The sequence below is a fragment of the Scophthalmus maximus genome, chromosome 20 (assembly GCF_022379125.1).
Source record: "Scophthalmus maximus strain ysfricsl-2021 chromosome 20, ASM2237912v1, whole genome shotgun sequence".
Taxonomy (NCBI): domain Eukaryota; kingdom Metazoa; phylum Chordata; class Actinopteri; order Pleuronectiformes; family Scophthalmidae; genus Scophthalmus; species Scophthalmus maximus.
Genome location: NC_061534.1, coordinates 7,222,829 through 7,235,000, shown reverse-complemented (window position 1 = coordinate 7,235,000; position 12,172 = coordinate 7,222,829). Strand labels below are relative to the sequence as shown.

General features: G+C 41.8%; 1 protein-coding gene across 1 annotated transcript in view; it reads left to right on the top strand.

The window, feature by feature from the left end:
• The window catches only part of fam163ba (family with sequence similarity 163 member B, genome duplicate a), a 21,044-nt gene extending 9,711 nt beyond the window's left edge, over nt 1-11,333 (top strand). Inside the window, exons 2-3 of the mRNA XM_035609240.2 lie at nt 6,837-6,952; nt 8,769-11,333. Of these exons, the coding sequence (XP_035465133.1) occupies nt 6,860-6,952; nt 8,769-9,206 (531 nt within the window). The 5' untranslated portion in view covers nt 6,837-6,859 and the 3' untranslated portion in view covers nt 9,207-11,333. The remainder of the gene's footprint in view (nt 1-6,836; nt 6,953-8,768) is intronic.
• Nucleotides 11,334-12,172: the final 839 nt, after the last annotated feature.

The following is a 12,172-nucleotide window of genomic DNA, read 5'->3' as shown; positions in this document are numbered from 1 at the left end:
AGTTTTAACAAAATTTGTCGTCAATTGATGCAAACATAACTGGTACTAAAACATTCAGAAATATTCCTAAAAAATTGAAAGGTTCTCTGGTGAAAAGCTTTAAAATACATACTGTGTATGCAGTTGACAAGAAAAGCAATCACACTTTGCTTCCAGCTCATACAAAACATGTTGACACAGTTGCAGTGGTGCTTCTTCCATCAGCGAGCAATTTGAACTGGAGGAACAGCTCGACAAGGTCATTCAGATGGATGAGAGACATTTAGTGCGCTGTATAATTAAATGAGGACCCCCAGGTCACCGTTAAGTTTTTTTTCAAATGTCCTCGTGGTGCTATATTCATACTAGCCAAGAGCCATTTTTATGATATATTGTTCGCAGAGGGGGCTCTAATTACAGAAACATTGCCCGCGTTGCTAAGACACATGAGAAGGATGAAACCTATTCCTGGCGTCGTTCACGGCTACCACAGGAAACCAGTTCCTATCTTTTCATTTACCCCACGACCCCAGATTCTCTCCCCCGACAGCCATTGTGATTTCCCCGGTACCCGATTCAAGGACGGAGTTGGGGATGAGCTAAGTTGGTCATTGCCTTCAAGAGGATGAGGTTACAGATGCTCTACCTGAGGCTAGCTGTGTGTTGACATTTTTCTTCAAGGTGGGTGTGGCGGACACAAAGAAACAGCAGTTAAGTCAAATTTGTGAGTGTAGTGACATTTTATGCTGGAACACGGCGTGCCAAGTGCCTGCGAGGGAGAATCGAGCGATGCCACCGTCAGGGTCAGTGACAAGGCCTAAGGAGGAGAATTTGTAAGCTTATCTCGAAAAATGTGTACTTCAGTCCGACGGTGCGGATGAGGTGGATTTATGAAGATTGTTGCGTTCTATATTTCTACTCGCCAAAGCTCATTTTCATGGAGTTATCGTTTTCCATCAGGTGAAGGTGGAGTGGAAAGCTAGAGAGGGAGGAGGCACGACGTCGTTTAAGTACGAGGCATAGCGGCACATTTTCAGACAATCTCAAGTGATAAAAAATATTTTGTGTAACCAATGATAAGGAAGGACTAGAGACAGATGTTCAAACCCAGCATACCTTTGTCCCTCAGCACAGCTGGCGGGGTCCTGGCGTGCAGTGGGTGTGAATGTCAGATTGTCAGGTTTTAGGAAAGTTACGCGCAGCAACTGGTTCCTGCCAGAACGATACAGCTGGCTGACGCGATTTCCTGGGGTCTTATCATTACGGCGTGGCTGCCAGACAATCGCTGGACGGACCCGTGAACTGTTAATGGTGGATACGTTGTTACTGCAATTCACTCACAAATTCAATTGGAAGTTGCTGTTTTATGCTAATATTTGCGTGTAGATAAAACAAACAAAGAAGTAGCACACGCGGCTCTATATCCATACCTGTCACATTAGACATGAGCGTTGTTTCGCTCAACTCTCGCAATTTCTCGAGATTTCTCTCCCAAAATGCCGAATGTCTCACCTTCACAAGATCACTACGCTATCGTTATCATGATGCACATCAGCATTTAGACAGTGTTTGTGAATGCAATTAACGTTGCATAATGGGAATCTGAATTGATCTTAATTCCTGCTGATACATATTAGGAGCTGTAGGCGGAAGTAATGTAAGCTGTTGATCCTTTTTTTTTTTTTTTTGCCAAATGCCTGTTGAATACTCACTGATTGCACAGTTTATTAGAGGGTTGACAAAATTAGACTAATCAAACAAACTTCAACTCAACGCAGTCGATGAAGCATTGATCACTGTGTGTCTCTTTGTTGTTATCAGATTGGAGCTTTGTTACCAAAAGGCTGTTAATGAGCTCGAAAAACAAACGCCTGGCATAGAAAAGCCCGAGCGCTCTCGAGGACGTCATTCGCTTTTAAGCAAAGAGCATACTTTTTTTGGGGACCCATATGTGTGTGTGCACTGTGTTTTGGATACGGCTCCAAGTGTGTGTGTCTGTGTGAGTGTGTGTGTGTGTGTGTGTGTCTGTGTGAGTGTGTGCGCAATCCCTCTTTGACAGCTACAGTTGTAAGAGAGCCCATCCCATTGTTCTTAGGGCATGTTATTCTCTCTTGTGTATGACTGGAATCCGCCACATACTGCGCTCTTCTCCCCCACTGAACTGAAAGCCTGTCAACAGCCATTATTCCTAGCAAGACCTCTGCTGTGATCCCTGCCATGTTTCATCAACGCGTGGCAATTTATTCCGAACCCTACTGTCTGAGCACGTTAGCTAGTGCAAAAATTATTGCATTTGAGTGTTTGTGTGTGTGTATTTGTGTGTGTGTGTGTGTGTGTGTGTGTGTGTGTGTGTGTGTGTGTATTTGTGTATTTGTGTGTGTGTGTGTGTGTGCGCGCGCGTGTGCCCACTGTGCCATTCTTCTTCCGCTCCTAACACACTTGTCATTCCTGTGGACGGATACCAGCTATAGGAGCTGAGCAGACAACTTTGCAGTGCTCCAGTGCTATTTCACAGTGCAATTGCGTGTTTGCATGTGCGGTTAAATAATTAACACTGCTGGTCGCCTTGCTGCAACACATGCCTCAGACACTGATCTGATTAACGGAGCCCCAGGAGACACACACTGCATGCCCGTCCTGCACAATGACTAGCGCTGCATGCACATGTGTGTTGGAGGATGGTACAGTCACAGTGTGTGTTGTGTACACATGAGTAATGACTCATCCCGTATTGTGTTCATTATGGTGTTTGTAAGCTCGTCAAGAATTCTTGGTGTTTATTTTTTGCAATGTAATGCGATCCCGTAGACGCTTAATATGAATCTGCATTACTCTTTGTGTGTGTGTGTGTGTGTGTGTGTGTGTGTGTGTGTCTTCATATTTAATGCAAATATATCAACAGTCAAACGTGAGCCTCAACTGTAGAAAAAAGTTTTCCGAGAGCAAACATTCTGGTTTTGAAGCACAAAAAAATCTTTGAATTGAAATTACATTCTGACCTGCACCATTTTAGCTACAGTGGAAGTGGTGGTCCTCACAGCTTCATAAAGACATCTTGAGCTCTTCCACGTTACACTTGATCATTTGATCTATTATTTATATGAAATTTGTGGTTATTGTAGCTTTAGATTTGTTCATTTTAAAAAGTATATATAGTTGACTAAGGTCTAACACAAGTAATACGTGAAGACTTGATTCGAGGCCTGTGTCACATCAGTTACTCGCAGCCTCACTTACAATTATTCTGTCCGACGTACTTCAGAATTAATTCATTACTTCCTCAATTAGCTGTTTCCTTTTCCTGACACCAGTCACCACAATTCCCTCTTTAACTCGAAGCCTTTAAGGCAAAAAGGCTCTTTTCTTGTTGTTGCCTTGTATTGATTTGGTTGGTGGACTGTGTGGCCTGCAGATTGGATTAGAGTCCAGCTGCATTACGGCTTGAGGGGAGAGAAGCTGCCTTGTGTTTGTACACTGGGCAAATGTCTACTGTAGAGACTGTCTGATCCATCCTAACCGTATAGCGCGTCTCTGGAGAGGCATATCGGGATGAAAGCTAATATGGCAGAGACAAGTTACTCACAAAGGGACTCTATATTGTTAAAATGTGCTTTCTCGGGGTGAAAAGGTCAGACCTGTCAGTCATTTGGCAAATAGTACACACTCTGTCTTTCAGTAAGGAGCGTGTGAGCAGGATGAGAGATGCAGCTGGAGAGCTGTGTTTACATTCGGTCACGGAAGTGGAAACTGGGCCAGTGTCACTGTAAAACTTGTAGTGAATAGGAAGAAAATAACATGACAATTCATTTATATTTATCCCCTGAATGTTCCACATTTTGTGTGATGACTTAGGCAGTCTGGTCTATTTCTGGGTGTGTCCGCGTCACAGCTGAGTAGGTCCTTGACAACTTGGACCTATGCTGCTGTGTGCCTGGTGCTGATAATGGATTGCACCATTGAAATGTGTCTCAGCAACAAGCTGAGCTGGTCTATTTTTGGTGCCGGGCAATTATCCAAAATGCAGTGTCTGATTGTGTGGCCCTGTGACACCTCCAGATTGTGGACGTGGTGACGGGAAAAAGGTCTGCGCCCACGTCTGTCAAAAAGCAGCAGGTTTCCACAGATACATAAGAAAGTTACTTTACCTGGAGTGACAACTTTTTTCATTTCTTTCTCGAATCATTGTCTGGTAACACCTGTGCAAAGATGAAGACACAATATAATGTACTTTTACAATAATGACATATGCCAGGTAACAAGGCAAGAAGGCCTGACAAGACAAACAATATAAGCATGCGCACATTTTTGTTTGTTCCTTTAAAATCTGCCTCACGCTTATTCCATACCCAAGGTGGGTACCATATTAAATATTGAATTAATTTATCTCATGCGTATTTTTTACTAAAATAGAGGTCATATGAAAGAGAATGAGAGGTGTGAAGTGCAATCAAAGCATTGGGAAACCCTGTTACAGCAGTGGTAACTGTAAAGGTAAAGTGTAAAGCAAAACACTGCTGAGCTAATGAGGCTTTGGAGATTTCCAAGATTTTTCAAGAAATGCTCCAGCGATTATGAAAATGAGGATGAAAGTCTGAGCTTTTAAGAGCAGTTTAATAGAGACAATGATTAACCATATAAGAAGGATGAAGATCTCTTTTGCTGCCTCCTCCATCGACACTCTGCACAGTACGCCGCGTCACACTGTACATGTGTGACGATCCCACACCAAGTGCTGTACTATGCACCATGTCCTCAACTGCGTTGTTGACCCACTCAGGTCAGTCCAGTGCTTCTCTTCCTCAGGATTTGAGTTGGTCTTCCTGTGTAACTGATGTTTTTCTGTATCAATTAGCAGGAAAGAGTCAATTGTTGATGGACACACGTTGGCATTTTTGCCTTAAAGACTTGCTTTTTGACAATTTGAATCACAATGTTACAATGTTTTGTGATTAACGTATATCACTTACAATAATTAAAAATGAATATTAAAAAGGACTCCGGGGCTCTTACGGTAATCCAGCTGCTGTAGAGACAGAAAAGAGGCAATTAAGGGAGAGCATTGATATAATAAACTTGAGAATGAGGTCAGTTCAGTCTCAAGTCAATCATACTGCTCCGAATGTTCTAATGGTGCACTGCAGCTTTTATGTGGCATGTAAAACCAGTCTGCAAAAGGTTCCCCAGTGTTCAGGCTGTAAAACAAATGTTGCGTACCTGATTTGTGAAAAAGAGTTTTCTCATTTACAATATGACAGGTAGGATAGCAAAGACTATAGAAATTACAACATACTAAAGCCACAGCTACATAACACAACCTGGAATAAATTATAGATACATGCAAATGACAGAAACTTGGTTGGCTTTTTTCTTCATATAAGCGATTCGCAAATTGAGAGTACACCCACATGGAAACCAGATAGATGCTGTAGACATCAGTAAATGTAGATCCACACTGTGATTCTGCAGAGCTCGATTCATTTGTCTTTGCTATGACCTCTGATTTAAGGTCAGAGTTCACAGCTCAGCCGAACCTTCCCTCCTTCAGTGTCTTAGCTGATTAATCCAAGGAATGTCATGGTCTTCCTCCGTGTCCGCTTTGCACTGTACCGTACATTATTTCTGCTCATCGTTGAATCAAAGCATTAATCCAATCATGATTGTTTATTTTCTCTCCTTTGTCTGATATCCCCTTGGTCAAGGCCTTTGAATGTTCCCTGTTTCATTAGGAGATGAATCTGGTTAAGGATGCGATGCTCTCAAAATGCCGTTTCATTGTGACTTTGAAACCTCTTTCAGGCTTGTCCTTAGACTTTCACTGTCTCCATACATCAATACATTGATGACATATTGGCTGTGTCCCTGACAGCTGTTGCATCAGGTAAAAATGTGCAACCACTCACCAGGGATTTCTCTCCAGTGTCTGTTATATATCTGCACATGCAATCTCCAGTCATCCTCTTGGTACAGAGGAACAAAGTCAACCGGAGATCACAGTATTTGCTTTTTACGTTTAATAATATCTTACAAGTATTTGGTAGTGACAACATTGTTAGATTCTGGCCTTTCAGTCGTCTTTTAGATTTGGACATTTTACCATTGATCTGTGAAATGTTTAAAGTAGGTTTCAAGAAATGGGCATGAATCAAAGCCTCGGAGATTAGACATTTGTTAATCCTGGGGCAACCATATTTTCACCTTTTTACGTGAAAATTTCATGAGTCAGAATATAAGTAAAACTGCTTCTCTTTCATGTTCTTTTTTTAATCACTCAATCACCCTGTTTTCCTGTGTCATCATCCCACCTTTATATCCTCTGTCTCTCATCCACTCCTTTCATTTCCACGTAACCTCCGTTCAGGTTTCACCTCGGTCTCTATCACCCTCCACCACTTTGTCTCTCCGTGTCATTCATCAAACCTCTTGCTGTACCCGCTGCTCAGTTCATCGTGACTTTGTCTCCATCGCCTGCCCGCTCACCACGGCTCTCCTCGCTCCCACCATCCATTCACCTCGTAGCCCTCCTGTCATTTCTGCATCTCATCTTTATCGCCGTTCTGCCGTTGAATGCTGATTCCCTCTCTCTCTCACACTTTCCACGTGTTCCTGTCTGAGATTTCATCTATATTAAGAGCAGCATTTGTGGGATGATTCGATTACATGTCTTCTAACTGCTGGATAATTCAATAAGCACCACAGAGTTGACACACAGTTATAATCTACTTAATAAAGCCGCTGTACTGATGAATCCTGTGCTTTCTCCTCCTTCATTTCTCCTTTCACTCACTTCGTACCGTCCTCCACTCTCTCGTCTCTTTGTCCCTCCCTGCCATCCATTCCTCTTCTCTTGCTCTCTGCAGGGTGTTGATGGAGAGCCATTCGAATGACAGCCGGGACAGTGGTCATTACTGGTGGAATTCTAGCTACAGTAATATTACTCCTTATCATCGCAGTCCTGTGCTACTGTAGACTGCAGGTGAGGCCCTTTTTAACACTCTTTGGTTCTTAAAGTTAGCAGAGCAGTAGATACAGTAAGGAATGTCCTTCAGTGCAGCAATTTGTTGATATGTAGCATTGTGTTCATTCACTTTAGCTCATGGATGCTTTATTCTGTGAAACTGATTGTGACTCTCAGTTACAAACAATGATATGATCCTTCTGTCAACCACACGCGTTCATTTCTAAGCAGAGCTTCTGACAGCTGACTTTTGGGAGCAAGCCTGAGGGACTGAGCTAAATGTGAAGTGTAGACAAAACAGAAATCAGTTTTAACAGTGGTTACCAGAAAATATGTGTGGGAGCATCTTAATCGTCTTAGTCCTGTTGCCTAGCTTCTTACTTTGACGACTTGGAACCATTAAACACGTATTTCAGTTTTGGGCTCACAACAACCAGCTACCAGGAATTGCATCAATTTCTGTTTGTCCAGGGACATGAAAAACACATATTTCTTCCCTGAGGGAGCATTAGTCTAATTTCCTGCTCACAGTTTAAAAAGCTCCGCAGAGTATTTCTTTTTTAAAAGCTTCGCTCCAAATAAACTTATCTCACAGGAAACATTACATACTCTTCAAGTATATTTTGTTCAGCTCAATTTAATTAATGGGGCAGAGCATACTTATTATGGTGTTACTATTGCCATTTTCACTATTATATTCTAAAAAGTACAGTTAATAAGATTATCACCCTTCTTTTTTCTTACTGTTGTGGTGTTTCTGCACTTCAGGTCGGAAACGAGAAGAATCGATAGTTTTAAAGTGGCTAAATGCTGCAGAATGGGTGAAATCTTTACATTTGATTTGACAATGATGTCAAAGCACCAAAAGGAGGTCGATTATAGGGTGTAATGTAAAATATAATCTATGAAGTAATGTGTGCTCTTAAAATAACCAAAAGTATTGCAAAACTAACTATCTGACACAATGATTCAGAAGCTCTGAAATGGGCCTGTGAGATTAAAAAAAGATCTTAATTTAAAAACTATAACTGTAACAGGGGCTGTGACTCAGTTCATCCTCTAATGGTGATTCAATCCCTGGCTCCTCCCGTCAAGTGTCCTTGAGTAACTTCAACTTCAAATTGCTCCGGATGTTCACACCAGGTGTATGCATGCATGGTATCTCTGTATGCATGGTGTGTGAGTGAATGGTGTAAATTGTAAAGCACTTTACATAATAGTGCAATCCATTCACCGAGCTCAGCGGGAAACTAAGGTAACTTTGCTGAAAGGAGAATTACCATATATGATCCTTTCCACTTAGAGCTGATTACAGTTGATGGGATCCTTACATTTCACAGTGCAGCCAAACGTGATGTAGGGCCGCACGTCAGTTGGCAGGACGCCAGGAAGGGTTTTTTGCAAGCTGCATTTTGTGGACCAGAAATAGCAAACACAAATTCTCCACTGAAACGTTTGCATGACTCTGCACTCTGCACATAAGAACCTGTAAGGTCAGGGGGGTTTACCTCATGGGCAAAGAGACATTATCTCCTTAGCTTTCTGTGCATAGTGTACAAAAACCTTAGACAATTGCGGTTGTATGACATTGTTGTTCAATTTGTAGATACATTAATTTAGGATGTATTTATTCTATATGGAGTGTTGTTTGTTGTTTCTGTCTTTCTATAATCATGCACAAATTTTGACCATATAGACCGCAAACTAATTTGGCAAAGCATTTATTATCCTGTTTATCTGTTAACACTTTGATCCTGCAGATATTGGAATTTAGGTATAACAAATCTTCTTCCATTTCTTTAATCTCCTTGTTTTTTTACTTTCTCTTTCTCAGTACTATTGCTGTAAGAAGGAAGAGTCAGAGTCGGAGGAGGAGGAGCCAGACTTTGCAGTTACGTCCCGCCTCCCGCCGGTCCACTCCAATCACAACATTGTGGCGGCGACGGCCGCCGCCTCCTCCATCCCAAATGGCCCCGCCCTTTTCTCCACCCCTCCGCTGGCCAGGAAACTGACACGTTCGCAGACCTTCTGTCCATCCTGTACACATTATGAGCTGCCTTTCTACCTCCAGCCCCCTCCGCCGCAGATCCACCACCAACCAGATGGGTTGAGGAACGGAGGAGACCGGATCAGCTACCGCAGCGTCCAGCAGCAGGACCTGGACCTACCAGTGCCTGTGAACATTTCAAACTATCGCAAACCAAACCTCGCCCGGTCGGTCACCATGAGGGACATGTTCACACGCAGCTGCAGCATCAGCACTGATGTTTAGCTGAGTGATGTTGGAACTTGGTGTAAGCTCATGCTTGAATGGCTTGGAAAGGCCTCGGCTGGACTGGGCTTGAGTCTGACTTTGTTTGTTTCCCATCCTGACCAGTTTAGTCCAGTCTAATATTGTTTGATGTAATCTGGTCTCACTCCTCTGGTCACCTCTTGCAGAATGGAGGACTCAGATGGCTCTCAGGACAGCATTTTCAAAGCTACTATGCTCAGGTCCAGGACCTTACACTTGGACCAATATAGAATTAAAAGTATTTGTTAAATTAAAAATGTTAAATTATTAATAACACAAATTTGTTTTGAATAGTGCTTTTTTTTAAAAAAAAAATAAGAATGGAATTTGTTTTAAAATTTAATCAAATTTGTTTAGCCCCACCTCCCCTGGAATCTTCCACCCATGGCCTGAAAGACGGACAGATTCCCGCTATGTCAAAATGGCATAATCGGCGGGGGTTTGCTCTCTGCCATAGCTGCTACAAACAAATTATGATGAGGTAAAGGCCAGTGTTTTCCTCTTCTATGATGGGATGATCTGTCCGTTCCTCCATCCACAGATTATAGAGATTATAGATTATAACTCGCCACCAGTGGAAGGACTAGACAGTGATGGGTGGGCGTCATGCTTTAGCTGCCACCCACAGATATTTTAGATAGATCTAACTTTAGGCCATGACATTTTAAGACATTAAGGGCTCACAGAAGATGGCTTGTTTTCCACACCCAGTCATAGAGGTCTCAAAGTGTATATACAGTACTCTACACTTACAGAGAAAGACCTCTATGTTCTTGCCGGCAGGTTGGTCCATAGGTGCCAAAGGAGGGCTGGGTTCCTCCGTTTGTGTGCATATGTGTGAGCGAGCTTGCATGAGTGCGTGTGTGACTTGATCGATTGTTATACTAGAACCCTAGAATCCTCCTCCCATTCAATTAAACACAATCTGTTACCCCCGATGAACCCAGTGGTGGGTTGCAATAACATTTGAAACATTTCATTGTAAAGGTTGAATTGTGAGGTAACGTTCCCATGTGTGGCTTTACCCTAAATTCATCTAAATCCATGTCAATGCGAAGAACGACCCCAAACAGCTTAATATGACAAACTCGGAGTGGGTCTGCAACAATCTTGTAAATGTTTGTTTTACTGATTAATGCCATGACACGGGCTGGAGCTGCAGGTGTCACTCAGAGGCAAATGTTTTTATGGCGACACCTTTGAATTTACAGTGTGATCTTCATTATAGTTCTTCACTGACGTTTGAGTGTGTGGACTTTTTCACTGCATTTTATTGTGTTGTCTCGGATCGGTCGGTATCTGGATTCATGGGAGAACGATCCGTTCACCTTTAAAGACACGTGTATGAATATTTAACGGGCCATAGCATACACTGCAGTGTCTCCCCTCGCTCGACTTGTGGGACCCAGGAATATTTCTCCGCCTCCTTCTTGGGTTTGTGCGTATTTTTTTACTGCACTTGGCCGACCAGCCTGGCAGGAGGGCTGAGATTCTGACTGGAGGTTTATGGACACAGGACACACATTTAATGAATGAAATCATTTACTGGTGGCTGTGTGAGGAGTTTGAAGCTGATTGGATTTTCCCTTCCTGGATAACCCACAACCCTCAAAATGGATGGTACATGCTCTCTATCTCTCTCTCTCTCTCTCTCTCTCTCTGTGTGTCTATTGATTTGATCAGAAATCATGCTAATTTATTTTAAGTTTTTCCTCTTGTGACATGTGCTTTCCTGCAGAACACCACATAAATCCATACACACACCACAAAAACAGACGCGCACATACATACACACACAGACACACAATAGTTCTCAATGCTATGCTTTCCTTACTTTTGAAACTATGTGAGAGTTGCACAGGAATTGTAGTGCCATACAGAATTATGAGAGAAATATTATTATTAGTAGTATTATTATTAGTAGTATTATTACAAGTGTATATTCAAATGCAGTGTTGCTTTTACCTTAAAGTATTTGAATTACTTGCTTTATTTTATGAGCCAGTTGTTTTTTTCAGACTCAGTACAGTACAGCAGAAATGTTCCTTGTTTCTAATGTATAACTAACAGACACATTGTTGCTAATAAAATGGTGTGAAAATCTTTCTCATCTGTGTTCTTGCTGCAATCAATTTCACCAAAAACCAAATGCTGAGAAAGCCAAAGCTGTTACAGTTCAAATTTATATTCAGATGTTTTTGAACGACAAGCCTGTGTGGTTAGTCATTCAATTAAGGCAATTTACACATTTATAAAGATGTTTGCAACGTGTACCTTTATATAAAATCAAGCCTCACGATAAAAAGTTTATCGATGAAGATTTTTTGGTATTTGAGAATTATTGAGAATTTTGGTTACCTGGCCAGGACTTCACTGATTCATACACATATCTGCTGGCTGCCAAATGTTGAACTATACATTACACTAAAAAAACATGGTGCGTCATCCTGGATTATCTCAACTAGTGAACTACTAAACGCATGAGTAAATATAAGACTGCAGGAAAATGATTCAACTGATTAAACTAGCATCAGGATATCTCTATGTAATAAGATTTTTTTATATATATTTCACCCTGAAAACAACCATATAATTCTGCTTTGTTTGGTACATGTTGGTAATTGGATGTTAATAAGCCATCGTCTGTTCAGCATCTTAACTCAGGGAATAAAATTTCTGTTATTGCAGGTGCCAAATATTGTTCTCTCTAAATGCTTACTGGTGTAAATATGTCTGAGTGGCAAACCAGTCGACCGACTAATGTGTTTTTCTTCTACGTTTAAAGGCAAACATCAGACATACTGTAAAAGATGAAATGTCAACATCAGAAATCAGTGAAGCCTGCCAAGCCTTTCTCCACCATACACATGCAACAGAGTCTGTTTGTATCCAGTCAGCCCCGAGGCAATAAGGTGAGAGTCACGACGGCGGACGAGTTTGAATGG